This window comes from Hydractinia symbiolongicarpus, chromosome 4 (assembly GCF_029227915.1).
Source record: "Hydractinia symbiolongicarpus strain clone_291-10 chromosome 4, HSymV2.1, whole genome shotgun sequence".
Lineage (NCBI taxonomy): Eukaryota > Metazoa > Cnidaria > Hydrozoa > Anthoathecata > Hydractiniidae > Hydractinia > Hydractinia symbiolongicarpus.
In genome coordinates, this window is record NC_079878.1 from 1,294,864 (window position 1) to 1,311,475 (window position 16,612).

The window sequence follows — 16,612 nt, forward strand, 5'->3', positions numbered from 1 at the left end:
TTTATTTGTTATCACTGTTTTGAGGTTTGATTATGAATGACAAGTAAAACTTAGAATATGAAAAACGCGTGAAGATTTGTGTGCACTGATTCTTTAGAATATAAGAAATTATATAATCACGCAATATAGTACAGTTAAAGAAGTTTTTGTGCAACGGTATCAAAAGCATCATGAATCAAATTGGTTTCAACAGAGGTAATAACTAACAACGTAGTTCTAACTTTAGTTAACTTCGTTCCCAGAACTTTTTTCTTAACGTTGCTGCGATTTACGATAGATGCTGGGATCGAACTTTAATTTCTAAGTATTTTTTGATACGCACATATTTTTGATACAAAATTCAGCGACAGACTTTTCCTGGATTTCCTAATTATGCGAAACTCAATTAAAGAGGTCGATACTAAAAATGATTCTTATCCCTAAGTTCCTTAGTAAAAGGTAGAACAAATTACTAATTTCGGTAATATTTCTGTTCGTTAAGTGCTTCGATTGTGAGCTGAAAGTTACGGTCAAACCCTTCATATAGCCGAGCTTACTAAGAATAGCCTCGTTTTTAAAAATAATTATTTTCTTCAAATCTAAACAAAATCCAACCAAAATATGATATTGCTCTAAAAACTTCGTTTTTGTCATGATAATTTGATATTCTATCTGAATATCCTTATTTGAAGAGCATAGAATCATTATAAAATTTTGGATGACGTCATGATTATTATAATTTATGAAATTTAGGAAAGGTGTATTGTAATGCAGTAAGCAGTTTTTTAAAAAAAGAAAGGCAGTTCTCAGGGCCTAGTTTTAAAAGTTTTTAACTTTTAGCAAATTGTAAAAGTATAAAATTGTAGTAAATTTTCTTTATTTTGCAGCATTTTAGTTGGGGCTATTTCACACCCATGATTTCCAAATACGCTCAACAAACATATCATGAGGCATAAAAAGCCCTGATCACACTGTTTATTTAAATTGTCTGTCTATACAAGAGTTCCCTTTCTGATGTCACTTGTTGGCAAAATTATTTTCCGTATTCTACTTTTCCTGACTTATAAACTAGCGTAAACCAATGGGTTAAAATGATCTCATAATAACGATACAGGCTGGGACGGTAAGAAGCTCTTGGAAGGGATTTGATAATTTACATTATTTCATATCAGTTTTTTATTCCGTTTGTAAATAAACAAGAGAGTGTCGATGAGAGTGGAGTCTTTTTATCTTTCTTGAAATGTGTCTTCGTGTGTGTCTTGGAGTGGAACACACTGCACCTAGTAAAAGCGATAAAAATATCTTAACAGCAGGTTCGTTAAGCTTGTGTTACACCGCAATCTCTGTGTAATGTAGTGTTTTAAATATGAGCAGTAGAGATGAAATATAAAGAGAGAAAGAGATATTATACAATTTTCTATTATTATATCGTTATGTATAAACCGACAAGACTTTTAAACAAAAGGCCATAAAAGAAATAAGCCTATGGGCTATCTTGTGAGATGATAGTGATCAGGACATCAAGTAGGCAATCTCGTGTCGGGTCTTCTTTTTCGATTTTTTTTTTCGATATGTGGCAAGCGCGAAAGGAGCCGAATCACAAAATAGTTTTTATCTGGAATTTGCAGTTGTTCTCGAAGTGCTTGTTTTGCGCACATTTCTTGTTCTTATTCTGTCAAATCTTTTAATAGAAAGGTTTTTTGTTCATATCCGTTGTCAACCCCGTCCCCAGGGCCTGTTAGGCTTTTTATAAATAAACGACCGTCCAAATATAAAAAGCCTAACAAACAGGCCCTGGGAGGAGGGGGACACGAGGTTGATTTATTGTATTACCTGTTCGTAAAACGAGGCACTGCATCTGTGCTTTTACTTTTGATGTCGAGTCGTTATTTAAAAGCTGGTTGATAAAAGTTCTTCCCCTCATCAAAGGCAGGGTCTCCTACCAGTAATTGTTGCCATACACTTTGCTTCCGTATGACTTCGTAAAAAGTAAAATATAGTCTTCGCAAAAAAATCCTGATCTACCCTTTCTCAAATGCCCAACTAATTTATCCGTGAATTATCATCCTCCGTTTTGACACAAACAGCATATTTGTCCACTGGATCTTGAGTCTCGCATTGGACTTTTAAGTTTATACCCAATTTCGGTGACCATATGTCCTTTTATACATGACTGTCACAATAATAGGCAAAACAGTTTGGTAAATCAAATTTTTGTTATTTTTAGAAAAAGTTGAAACGCGTTTCTACACAACAAAACAACCAAATGATTTTATGACAGAGGTCTTTGCATTACTTCTTGTAAACAAACACGAACATATTTTATTCGAATTTCATGTTATTCAACCTTATAAATTCTACATATATTTGACGGTGTTCTATAGTGAAATAAATTCAAAGTGTTTTTCATCCAAGTTTTTCTAATGGACAAAAATTTAAGCGACTTTGGGAAAATTGGGGAAAAATTTCCATTTTTTCTGATCGCTCGATATAAAGAACCCTCGATATAACGAATTTTTTCCATTCCCCTTGGGGATTTGTTATATTCTTTGTCTAATATGCAAATATTACTTTATTCTTGACACGGTCTGTTTATATGGAAAATAACATGCTAGGCGAACTTCATGTTGTGGAATCTCACTTTTGCCGGAAAACGTCACGAATTTGTTCGCAAGACAACAATTTTTCTTATAATAAACACAAAGTGGTTTTTAGTCAACCTCGTTCCCAGGGCTTCTTCTTTGCACGTATCCAGAAAGTGAAAAAGAAACCCTTGGAACTAGATGCGGCAAAATACGTCCCGTCCCGGCAATCGTCTCGTTACGTCACGTCACATAAAAGTAGAAACTCCATGACGAAAATCGCGACCAATCAAATTATAGTGTTTATGCCAATCGTCGTAAAATCGTCCCGTGGAGATTCGCCTTCAACTTTTTTAGATGATGTCATCGGCACCCTCCTCCACACATCTTTTATTAAATCTTATTTTACTGACTAGAAATGCAAGGGATTCTAAATGCAAAATAATAATTTGCAGCATTATAATTTTTGATTTGTTTAATTTTGATACTAGATATATACCAAAATAAGCTAGAATTATATCTTTGTCAAAGATATTTTACATATGACGTTGATTAATCATAGTCTGTAAAGTATCTTTGCTATAATAAATTATGAAAAACGTTTTCCTTTTTAATTTATGCAATTCTATTTCAAGGCGGCAGACGGAGCGTAAAATATCAAAAGGATAACATAAAAACAAATCTAATCATCTTGGGTACTAAAAGGTAATGGAATTTTTGCTCACGTTATGTCAATGTTCCTTGTTACTTTATCGTTTTATGAAAATCATTTTTGTTATTTTCATACTTCGCGTTGCATCATAGCTTTAAATTCGTAGCTAGCTAGCTAGATAAATGATTGACAGCATTTTAAAACGACAGTACCCCTTGGCATGCACAAAATGCGCCGTGTACACAACTTTTATCTTCCTAATACCTTGACTTGCAGTTAACTATGTAGCTAACTAACTAATGGTCTTCCTAAATTCTACAAGGTTTTGAAACTTATCTAGCTAGCTAAATTTTTATTCTTTGAAACTAATTATATATTTTCTTTGGAAGTAAATCACGGCGTTATTAAATTTACTCTATTCCTTCAATATTAAATACAGTAAATGAGCAAGCAACTTAAATTGTGTTCAAAGGGGTATTATTTAATTCCAAATATTTTATATATCACAAGAGGTTCTATTGATATTCAAATGGACGCTAATTACGTACATACTATTAAATCTACACGTTAATTACTCATAATTAAAATCTAAATGATGTCTCATTGTGGTAAGTTTTATTGTTTACCAGCATCGGATGTATGTATTTTTTAGTATCAAACAAAGCTAAGCAATTTTGTTGTTTTGTTATAAAAGGCTTGTTAAAGTTTACTGGTTGGAAAATTAATTTCAGAATAAGGTAGGAAATTTGATTTTTTGTATTTCAAAAGAAAGATTTCTGGTTTAAATAAAATATATATTACATTTTCAGTCATTTATTTTTTCTACTCATTTGAAAATATTCTGTTGTATAAAAATGAAAGTATATGTCCTTACAGTTTCTTGTTTTACACTCTGGCTAAAGTAAAGTAAAGTAAAAGTAAAGTAAAGTAAAGTAAAGTAAACATTTATTTACCTAAGAAATGACAATTTACATTACTAAAAGAATAAATTAGCAATTAGGAAGGAGACTTTCCCGATAGCCAAGGTTAAACAAAGGAGAAAGCCACCAAGAAAAATGTGAAATATTTTCATATGTCAGTAAATACTGTAAGTTTACAAAGATTAAAATGAAAAAGCATTATTGATTATAATTAGTATAAATGAAAATTCAGTACCATATAGTCAAATAGAAAAAAGTAATGAGACAAAATAATGAAGAGGAAAGGTAGTTGATGTATTGACTCATGTAGAAACTTGTAGCTAGGGATTTGATTGTGCTTAATTTACAGTTTGTGAGGTTAGTATCAGGATAATTTCTTTGCAGATTGTTCCACTGTAATGTGGAGATTCTAGAGAATTAAAAAGATCAAAACGTTGATGTGTTAACTGTTGGTTCAATAAGCAAACCAATTGTGTTACATCTAGTTTCATGAGAGTGTGAGATTCGATCAAATTTGAGTGAGGTAAGTGTGTCAGATGGGAGGTTAGAGTTTAGGAATTTGTGGATAAATTGAATGTTAAGGACTTTAACTAGGTCGAAGAATTTAAGAATTCCAAGTTCTGCAAATATAGGCAAAGATGGGGATCTTGGTTCACTGAAGGTGATCAGCCTAAGGGCAGCCTTTTGGAGGGTAAGTATTCTGTGGGCTACTGTGGTGTCTCGAGTACTTGGCAATACTTGGCAAGCATAGCTTAAGTGAGAACTAAAGATAGCATGGTAAATGTTTAGCAGGGATTTTAGGGGAACACAGTGACGAATTTTAGATAACATCCCATTGGCTCTTTGAAGTTTAGTAGCCACAGATGAGACATGATACTTCCAGGAAAGATGTTCATCAACATGAACACCCAGGTATTTCACACTTTTGCTAGGATAAATGCGCTTACCGCATAGAATCAAAAAAGGTAAAAATTCAAGCCTACGAGATTGGGATCTAAATACAAGAAACTCTGTTTTGCTGGAGTTCAGTGATATTTTGTTGGCGTTAAGCCAACACACATGAATGATTATATGACTAGAAAGAAATTTCAAAACACCAAAAGCTATTGTTTATTATTTTATTCCATAAACATATCAAGTAACACAGGTGTCACTAAAATCTAGATTTAAGAAATTTATTTTAAATCTGAAAATATATTTTAAGTCAAGAAATATATATGTCTGAGAATTCATTTCAAACCATGTTTTCCTATCACAATAAAGGGCTAGGGTTTAAGTATGTAAGTATCTATTAAAACACTCAACATGGCTTCCTATTCGTTTCCAAACAACAACAGAAAAAACAAAATTTTGAAACAGCAATGACCTCTGACATGAAAAAAACACGAAAAATAAAAGAAGATGAGTGATCATTAACATTTGTTAAAGAGAAAAATCCTGCTGCTGTACTCATTGTCATCTCAGACATCACAGAACAACCCCTCTCTTTCAAAAGTATTTGATAATAATTTTACATCATTTGCTAAAATTATTTCCCTCAAAATAAGTTTTTCTACATGACAGCTGTCACCCAGCACAGTTTACCATTAATAACCGATAAGCTTCAGTGCCTGATTAACCACTCATTGTAATTGGTAAATAACAAGAGTTATCTCTCTCTGCGCATTACCTAGCACAGTAATCAAGATCGTAAAATTATGATGCAACTAGTCGATAAAGCCTGTGGAGAAATCCACTTAGGCAAAGTTTGTTTTAGATGTTTTGCTGACATCAGCAGTGCGGTGTAACATAAAATTAAAAGAAAATTTAAAAGAAAATTTCACAAACTTCAAAAGAAAATGTACACATCCACTATGATCGTCACATACACTTCATATTACTGTATAAGGTATAGGTAACACCAGATTCCATGCATCTTGATGACAGTTTAAATGTTGACAATGTTGATTTGGATGTTACGTCTTAGCGTTTGTAACATACAATGTTATATCTAGAAAAAATAAAACAAACATGTTGAAATTATTTATTTGTATTAATAGGCGCTTAGTGCTTGATTAAACACTTGATCTGATTAAGCACCCACCCCAAGATTGCAAGATTTAATAAGCTCTCAGGGCACTTAATTGGCTATCTATGGTACAAACAAAATGTTTTTGCTTTGATTTTTTTCCATGATTTTTTTCCCATTGACAAAACAACCAAATTACCCAATTTAATACTAAGTATTGTCTTTGTCCAGTCTTAGTTTTGGAAAAAAAATTCTTTTCAAATGTACATTCTTACATCTATTTCAAAAGCCAAAAATAGTATGACAACAAGTGTACAGTTTTTACACATAAGAAACTGCTAATTTACCACTTTTGCTACCATATATTTTTAGATTTGAAAATGTTTCTTCATTTGAAAAATATTTCGATTATGTATTTTAAAGATATTTCTAGATTTAAAAAATATTTTTAACTATGAATTTCCTTGCCTATCCACTAATTTGACTTCATGGTGCAGTGGTTTTGGCCTTATAAGAGAAGTGAATGACTGATAAAAAAATGTTATATACATGGTTTTCCATACAATTTTTTCATGATCATGCCAGCTTTTGACAATTGTCAAAGTCAATGATTCTGATTAAATTGGATCTAACTGGACCTTATATTCTCCTTAACCTTATTTTCTCTCTTAATTCAACTGAGTACACAAACAAAATATAAATTGCTGACATGAAAAATAAGTGTCTCTGTGAAGTAGGCAAGAGGCATTTCACATCAGGAATTTTTAATTCTTTGCACATGTGTTTCACATCGCATGCATTACTTGATTTACATGTGGGAATCATCACACACTTACTGAAATATTCCTGTTAGAGACTTATGCATAGTGAAAGCAGAGTCTTTAATGAAACTCTGTAACTACTTATAGGACAAAATGTATTAAATGTACAAAATTCCATGTGAAAAAATGCAACATAAAAATATATATAACATCAATACTTTTAAACTTTGTATCTGCAAATTTTTTAGGTGTAAAATGTGTAGTTACATTTTTTTTATAAAATTTTATGCTCTAGCTGTTCCCTAATTTAAAACAAAATCAAGAAAATCGAATAGGTTTTATAAAGTTTGTTTAATTATCAGGATCTGTAATAAATGAAAGTAACATTACTTATAAAAAAAATTTTTCTTTTGAAATAAATAAAAAAAAGAAATGTTTGATTTAACCACTTCCGAGAAAACAGCATTAGTTAAATAAAAATTGATGTTTTTTACAATTAAATTTATTTAGGAGTGTTATGAAACTGTTTTTTGCTTCTGTTGAAGCTGACAGAAAATGTTGATTGTTTCGCTGCTTAGAATTTTTGTAGTTTAAACTTTATGTTTTGCAGTAAAGACATGCTCTTGATAAACAAAATCTTTGGATTTTTTTTTTTGCTTGTGAAAAGTCTAATTAGTTGCTCATGAAATTAACTGTTGATTTTTGAGACCTGACAATCAAATGTTGAATCTCTGCGGTCAGTGGCTGTTGACCAGCTGTTATTTAAAGCGCTGTTTTCTGCATAGATAAGAGAAGGCAGGGATCGAATTAAGGGATTATAAATCGCAAACTTGCAATATCAAAGTGAATAAAATACATAAATTTGCAATCAAGTATTGAAAAACACGTTTTTTTACCCACCAGTTCTTTATAAATAGTGCTTTTAAAAATATATTGTGTTTTCATTTTAAAAACCTTTTTCACAAAAATGTGACTTTTTCTTAGATTTAACCACAACGTTTTTGATAAATTTAGTTTTTAATTTAACGTTACTTTCAATTTAAACAAAAATTTGTCTGAAAGCTGTGTGTCCCAATCTCTAATGGGTGCATGTTCTACCTGCAGAAATCAGAAATGATGATGAATAGTAAAGAACTTGTAGCATGGTTCCAAATGGTGAACTACTATTTGAATGAGATTTGTTGACTTTAAGCCAATCGCTATCTTACTTATAGTTAATTTGCTTCCTCGAAGGGTCCCCAAAACGTTGTCTATAGGAAAAAAGTTTTAAATGAGAATATTAATGAATAAGGAAAATATGTCATCTAAGCATATTTATTTGACATTTTTCTTGCACAAGCATCAACTTAATGGGTTAGAGAAGCACTATTTTGATGAGTTTATCTGGATACTGTGTAGTGCTGGACAGTATATTAAGGTTATTTTATTGTTGCCCCCTTCTAGGCTAACATTTTATATTTCACATTAGGAAGAAATAATGGTATGTGTGCTATTTAAACTATAACACAGTTTTTTTTGCATCCCCTACAAAATGAAATCAGAATTTTTTTTTTGCAAAAAGTTCAAACAACATGTACACAAACGGGCATATAGCAGCTTCGAAACCACTATGGCTCAGTCTTTTCATATTACATTGCTTTTCAGCTACTGTATCATGTCTTTTTAAATGCCACAAACTTATAGCGTTTCTACCAAGTTCAATATTCAACATTCTGTTCTTGATGTCTTTAAATTTTCCTTAAATTTTTACTAATTACAGGACCTAGGCTCGTTTCCATAAATTTTAGTCCAATTGGTCAAGGTGTTCCGATATTATGACTGTTTAAAGATTTCTTGATTTTACTGCAGCCAAACTTCTAACGGCTAAAATTGTCATTAACTCACAATATATCAATGCAAAGACAACCTTAAAAGTTGAAAAATATCTTTCTTTTTAAAAAGTTAAAAAATTTTAGGTTTGTAGCAATAATGGAAACTCTCAATGTTACCAATTTGCTGTAAAAACAATATGATAGATCATACTTCAGATCACAATTGCAAGATACACTAAGGAAACATCAATAAAATTGTTAGAATCTGTGTTAGAAAAACCCATTTTCTTCCAGATATTTACATATTTATGTCCTGAAAAGGCTTATCAAAATAGCCCAACTATTTGATTGTGTTCATTGTGAGAAAAAAGTATTATTAATCATTACCTGTATGTAGATTTCTTCAAGCTTTTTGAAAATTAATTAATGATTGTGGTGGTGGAAGAGTTACCTTGTTTTGTGTAACTGCACATGACACATCCATCATAGTTTACATTTGTGTGGTAGAGATTTGTTGTCAATGTTCATCTTGTGGAATGTTTTTCTCATTATGGTAAAAAAACTGACATTGTACAAAACATGAATAGATTTCCTATGTTGTATTAGAATTCATTTCAATGAAAGGTTTTAAAGAGAGAATACCTTTACTTTGTCTCAATTCCCCTCTACTGTTTATTTTCAAAGCTTTTAATAAGTTTAATAATCTCTTTTAATATCTAAATTTGAACATGATAAAAATTAAGACATTTTTATTTTAAAAGATGTTTAGTTGATAGCTGATTAGTATCACAGTTTTTGCTTTGCTTTTAAATAAAATGTATAATCTAATACTGTTAAATATTTCCTTATTTTTTGGGGTGAAAAATGGGATTGGCATTGCAACCTTTTTTCAATGTTCAGTTTTATTTTTAAGCATGAGTCATTAACATGAGTTATTTGTAAACAATTTGAGTTATTGATTTGTGATGATAGTTTATTTTAATGGTCTATTAACGATACTATGTTTTCTTTTGTTCAAAGTCATGTTGAATGTTCTTGAGAATCAATTGTACCTAGAGAGTGGCTAAATTTTTTATTTTTTTTGTTATATTGATTTTTAAAAATACATTTTTAGAACATAACTTTACTTTTTATTTAAAACATTTTAAAGTTTTAAGAGGTTTAAACTTTTCAAGTATAAAATGGATGCTTCATTGATAAGTGATGATGGGAACAGATATACAGTCAATCCAAAGAAAAAAAGCAAAGTTCGAAAAGGTTTGTATGTAAAATAATCTATAGCATGGGCAAATAAGGTGGAGTATGTAATTTGTAAACACAATGCTTCTTCATTTCAAGTTATGCAGGATTCTATTAAATTTATTAATATAAATACTACCGCTTTCATCAAATGTCACCTTGTTTCCTGTAAGAAGGACTGTATCAGAGTCGTTGACAGTTAATAGTTGTCAAATTTTAAATTGACTTGAACATTTTAAGTGTTCTTCGACTTATACATGGCAAGCACAAACGTATTTCATTTTGTCTCCAAGTTTTGTTATTGTTTTGAGTTTTTTCTCTTGTTTTATTAAATTAATATTGCAGCTTTGAAAAATATCACTTACTGAATAATTTAATGTCAGAACTATTATGCAATGTGGAGATAGGGACAGTGCTGATGCAAGAGGGCAATTTGAGGACACTTTACATGGAGCCAATGATATTTTAAGCCTTCACGTTTACGTTAAAAACAGTTGTTCTCATAAATTAAGGATGGCCCAAACTTTTTAATGTCTTTTTAGAACTTTTTTTAATCCTTATTTTGTTGTTTCTACTCTATATAATTAAACTTTATTTTGATCTTTTATAACACTTTTTTGGGTAAAATGGGTTTGTAACAAAGTAGTAGTGGGATACAGAACAGTCAGCTTTTAGTAGTGAATGCATGCGAGTTAACAACCCAATCTGTGTGATATTACCTGCCATATTAAATAGCTTCCCATTTCCAAGGAATCGTTAAAAAACCTACTAAGATTACCAATGTATCGATGTATAAAACATTGCTTATTAATACATCTACTTCAATGAAATCCTTTATTCTGTCTCCCCATCGTTGTATGTGAAGTTTCTTGATGTTAGATATTTTTTCATCCTGTTAAAGTTTTTTTAAGAAATTTCTAATCCTGAGGTTTCTTTAACTTGATTTCTTATAAACAATGTGTAAGAAAAAAGAATATTTAGACTTAACAGCCGGTACTATTATTTTATTTTAATCTAACGTGTACTGATTTTTTAGAGATTTTGCATTGACTTAACTTAATAAATCTAAAAACATTTAGCACTAAAATCACACCGTGTATTAATGTAATGTGTCAACCCTATTTAAACTGTCTTTAAGTGGTGGACATATGTTGTGTCATGCCTTATTGACACACAAAATGACAAAACTATTTAGTTTAGAAAAAATGGTTGCACTAAGTTTACATACTTTACATTTTGATATTTTTTGTGAACATCTTTTTGAAGTGTCTAAATGTATCTAAATTTTGTAACTAAAAAAAAAAAAAAAAAAAAAATTACGTTAAATCTATTATGGATTGTTAAAGATCAAGAAATGTGACAATCATGGAACTTTGTTAGCATGAAAAACGAGGGAAATTTAGGACTTTAGCAAAAATTTTATGGTAAATTCGGAATATAATATTTATGCCAAAGCCTTCTAAAATCTAAGATCAGTGGTGTTTTTGTCCAATTTATAAAGTTGAAGTCATATTTTTAATTCATTTTTAACTAAAATGATGGAAAGCTTTACGAAATGAAATTTGGTACGAAATCTTTAAAAACGAGAACTAAAATGAATAAGCGAATGAGCACTTTAAATTGCGGTAGGTTCTTATTAGAAACAAACACCTTAAACAACACATGTTAATAATTCATGCATGTATCTTTATAGGATTGATCATGAATCCGGTATGGCGGGTAATCTGTTTATCGCTGATGGCGATCACATTGATTTTCTTAACACTGTCTACTTTTACTACTGCATGGCGCGAGGACGATGAATCTGTGATCAATGTGTTTTCAACGATAGGTTTATTTCGCATATGCCGTGATATCAAGCATGGTGCAACAGTTGATCATAAATGTTTGGGAGAGCTAGCCAACGATGCTCCAAGTACGTGCTAACTTCATTTTGTCCTCTTGTTTGATTTATAGCAGTCAGAATTAAAAATAAGTTATTTCTATCATGCCCTGTATGTATATTGTGATAGGATTAACAAGCGCTTTTTGTATAAGTTTTCAGTGTTAAGTATTAAAGGTCTCTCACCATTTTATGAAACATTTATTTAAAAAGATAATTTGCTTGTTATACAGTGGCAAATGAGGTTTTACTGTTAAAGAGTTAGATTAAGAATTAAATCTGACTGATAATCCTAGACACTGTTCAACTCCTACTTCGCTATTGTTTTCGTCATTGCTGATGCCGCGTCGTCGTGTTATTTTCAGCGTCGTTGCTCGTGTTGTTGTTTACTGAAACATTTTTTAATTATTTTAGCTTGGTTTCAATGCTGCCGTGCGTTCATGTTGATTGCACTCATCCTCGTGTTAATTGGTTTCATTCTCGGCGTCCGTACTATTGTTCAGATTCCTCCAGTCAAGAATAAGAACGCCAGACCGCACACTGTTTCATTGGGTTTGCCCGCCCTCTTAATGTTCGTTTCAGGTAGTTATATTATCTTACGCGCTTTTTTAATAAGAAGCATTTTATATGCAAGATTAGGCTCAAATGTTTTTAAAAAATACACAAAGCAATTGACCAGCCTGAATTAGGTGAGTGAAAAATAAGCAAAAATAAGAATTATAAAGACATCAATATTTTTTGAGACCTACCTTGTTCTAAGTGTAGAGTTGCATATGTTTCTTTGAAACTCACACAAATATAAGCGGAAAAATTTTGTGTTGCTCATAAAAGTGTATTGCTAGATTGGGTGCAGTTAGTTGTATCTTGTTAGCATTCTTGGTTATTTTAGCTTATACGGAACTTTTTCAGTTTTTTGCAAGATATTTTTTCTACTCATAAAAAATGCTTATTGCTTAAGATTTGAACAAAGCAGACAAATAACAGAACGCGTGATGAATTCATTTTTTTTTTTGAAAAAAGTAAAAGCTCTGTTCCGTTTATTCCAATAGCATATCTTGTACCCAAAACCCCTTAAAATACCTCTTTGAATCCATTTATTCGACTCAATTGTTTTTCCCCCTTCATACTGACAGAAACTATGGAATGTAGCAGACAGATATTGATTTTTTTTTTTCAGCAATTTTTACGTTGATAGGCGTATCAATTTTCGCAGTGGCGACGCACATGGAGCAAGGATTGTATTTCCCTGAATTTCAACCACCAACATGGGGCAACAGTTGGTCGCAGGTAATAAATTTATTCTCGGTCGTGTAAAAAAAATATGAAATCTTTGTAAACTTTAAAATGGAGGCTTTCAAAAAATCTTCAAAATAACCTGAAAGTTAACCCCTAAATATTGATTGTATTCTAAAATCACTTAATTTTTTTTAAAGGCTTGATTGTTAGTTACTTTTCATTTCATTTTAAAATTTTGTCAGAATATCAAAATATAAAATGTTTTATTTTATAAATTTTTAAACGTTGAAGTCTTCTATATTCTTCTAACTTCTCCTAAAAATCTTAAAATTGTCACTACACCTAATACGGGAATTTGAGACGAAAGTTAACATTCTTACTTATTCTTACGCAGCGTGTATGATTTGGTGATAAAATCGTAGCTTTGTCTTTAAAAACTGTTTTTCTTTCTTAGGTTATGGCGAAAAGAAACAGCATTCCATCAGAACTACCAGAAGATCACGATATGAAACTGAAGTATAGTTATTCGTTTGCGTACGGCTGGGTTGGATGTATTTTCGGTACTGCATCTTTCGTCATAAACTTAATTGCCAGTGGAAAATCTTAAAGAAATCCGTGTTTTCATTTTGAGCAAGCGAGGCTGACGTAGCAAAGAGTATTGATTAAAGGTGTTTGGTCAAATTTTCAGACAACACGTGTGAAAATATTTTTTTAGTTTTTTACCGTGAACTTCGTTTTCGTTTGACTTTTGTTTACTAAAACGATTTTGGAATTACATGTCTCTCCTTTGTTTTTGTTTGTACATCACTTTAGGCATGATGCTAAGCCCCACCACTATAATTTTACTCTTAGTAAACTATGATAAACCAGTTGCTTTAATTTGTAGATGTGTTAATTGTCGTATAATTTCGCCATTTTGTTCACCTACAATTGGCTTGCTTCCAATTGGCAAGCTTCCAATTAAGTGGTGAACAAGTGGCCTGTATATAGGTAATGATTCAAATTTTTTGATAGAACATGTTAATTTTTAATTTATGCATTATCAAGGTTATTTACATAGTTATGCAAGATTATCACAATAAATCAGTGCCTACATTTTACATCACATTTTCTCGGATTTTTTTCTGCAAGTTTTCTGAAGATGAATTTAAGGATGTATATTTCATACAGGAATTATTTTTTTCATCGTTTTGATTGGTCGATTTTTAAGTTCACCAAACCTTTTTTCTGAATGAAATATTTTTTTTCTTCAGGAGAACGCCTTTACCAACAGACAACTTGTAACAACAAATCACTTCCACGTAGCTTAATGTAGATTTTTGCAGGTTAAATTACTAAAACTGTCGTTCTTGATGTAACTTTGTATTTATATGTAAAGTTTTTACTAACAATAAAAACAGCTTTAGATTGCAATCATTGTATTATTTCAAATTGTTTCGCATTTTCAATTTTTTGTCATTAATAAAATCGTGATAACACCATTTAAATCTTCTTTAGAATTGCAAATGTTGCATAGTGTTTGCGAGGACAAAATAAACAGAAAAATAAATGAATCTGATTACCAATACCCTGTAGCCGATCTTGCTCAAAGATTTTGCAGACGTCTTGTGTTGTAGACATCTTGAATTTATAGTTCTAGAGCTAATCTCACGTGCATCTTAGAGATGTTAACTTTGGAATCTTCAACAAAAAAAGGACGAAATCTTTCGATGGTGATGAAAATTTTCTCTAAAGAATAAATTTGTTAGATACAAATTATGCGTTTTAACACAACCTTGATCCCAGGGCTCTTTGTCTTTTTTTAGAACGGAAAGATTTCGTCTCACCGTCCCGTTATAAAAAAGAGACAAGGAGCCCTGGGATCGAGGTTGGTTTTAACAAATATATCTCAGAATTTTTTCTCACTGTCTTAAATAGAAAAGTGAGCGACAAAATAGTCAACAACAAATTGCAACAAAAAAATTTTGGGTACGCAGTTTCACCTCGTTATAAAAGCTCGTAATATTGCTCTTTTTTATACAAAAAAACTTTTTATTAAAGCAAAGAAGACATCCCTAACTATTGTAACAGACTGGTCTTTATATACAATTCCAGTTTGCTGCACAAAAAGTGACAGACATGATCCAATATCCACACTATAGGTACAGAAAAAGCAATAGGTTTCGGGCCATATGAAAACACCTCAAAGATAAAGAAGAACTGAGAATAAAATGCGGTAGAACTCGAGGACAGAGGTTTCAGTTGACATGCCTGCTGCAGCAGACATGTTTTTTAAAAACAAATATTTTTGTAGGCATTGAAATAGGCTGATTTATATTTTAGAACGAACCAGTGCAAACTGTTATTTATAACATCTGATCGGTATATGAGCTTTTTACTTGATACAGCAAAAACAAAAACCGACTTCATTTCAAGTTTCAAAACTAGCCAACAATTTTGGACTGTAGGAAAACAAGTGAATATTTCGGAGTAATGTGCTTTCCTATTGGCATAACCTCGATCTCGGCTTTTTTTTTCTTTTTGATATTGGGATATGAAGAAAAAAACAAGCACACAGGTACAGGTTGGTATCGGTATTTTTTTCCGTAGAATTTTAATATATTGTTGCGTAATTCCGGTCACAATATTAGTACCCCTTGAAAAGATATTAAAAAATAATAAGGTGATTCCCTTATTTTAAGCTTACAAATATTCTGTTTCTATATGGTTTCCTTTCGGAATATAGGTAAATGAAACCAACCTTATTTGGCTACGAGGTACCAAAGATTATCCTTTTTGATGAGTGTAAAAAATTGCAACGATTCTGAAAGAGTGTAATAATGATGTAATATTACGATCAAAATAATGCTGACTGTTAACTGAGTCGAAGTTGTAGCTTAGTAAAAAAGCCAACTGCTAAATACCGGGTTATTACTGTCCCGCATGGAGTTTAAAAAATAATTGAGTTTATTTTCGGTTGAGCAAAGCGAATTAGAAAATAATTGTCGTGAAAATGACACCAATTTTTTTATTCGAAAATAATACAGAAAGGGATATTTTTGAGAAATATGCCGATGGTTCAAGCTGCAACGATGACAATAAGTAAATAGTAGAAAAGAAGAAAAATTGAGAACAAAAATGTCACGATGTCAGATCCGAAAACTTATAATATATACATGCTTTTTGTACGACTTTCCTTAAAATGTATAAATAATAAAGTGAGAGAACTTAGATGACATCATTTTTGTTGTGGCTCCCTGCAGTGAATATTATATCGCTTGCAATATTATATTTTTCAGATGTCACTGTTTTGAAAGTGATTTAAAAAACATTTAATTGACTTGAATTTTTTCTACGTTTCAACTGAAAAGCCGTTTTCATTATTTATAGCCGTACTTGTTTTTTGAGGAGAGAAACACCATATGCTTTCTATCAAGAAAACATTTCATTACATAGTATTTGAAAAAGCTTTCATACTTTCATTGTTATTTTTAACGAAAAGTTTTTCTAAAATTCAGTCCGCAATCTGAGGCGGGCTATATTTTTAGTCCTTGAAACCGTTT

The 16,612-nt window shown here is 31.2% G+C and overlaps 1 protein-coding gene and 1 long non-coding RNA gene across 5 annotated transcripts; one reads left to right on the forward strand and one right to left on the reverse strand.

Moving 5' to 3' along the window:
* Nucleotides 1–70: 70 nt before the first annotated feature.
* Nucleotides 71–14,483, forward strand: LOC130640788 (uncharacterized). 4 transcript variants are annotated; one of them, XM_057447339.1, is made up of 5 exons: nt 71–195; nt 11,646–11,867; nt 12,249–12,416; nt 13,012–13,121; nt 13,525–14,483. In XM_057447339.1, exons 1-5 carry the CDS (start codon nt 171–173, stop codon nt 13,675–13,677), a joined length of 678 nt encoding a protein of 225 aa, XP_057303322.1. In that variant the 5' UTR covers nt 71–170; the 3' UTR covers nt 13,678–14,483. The 4 variants fall into 4 exon arrangements, with proteins under 4 accessions (XP_057303322.1, XP_057303324.1, XP_057303325.1 ...); XM_057447341.1 differs by lacking the exon at nt 71–195 and adding an exon at nt 3,146–3,266; XM_057447342.1 differs by lacking the exon at nt 71–195 and adding an exon at nt 3,811–3,950.
* Nucleotides 4,669–9,371, reverse strand: LOC130640789 (uncharacterized). Its single transcript, XR_008982389.1, has 2 exons — nt 9,101–9,371; nt 4,669–6,123 (listed from the first exon to the last, which is right to left on the reverse strand). It is a non-coding gene; the product is annotated as an uncharacterized LOC130640789 (long non-coding RNA).
* Nucleotides 14,484–16,612: the final 2,129 nt, after the last annotated feature.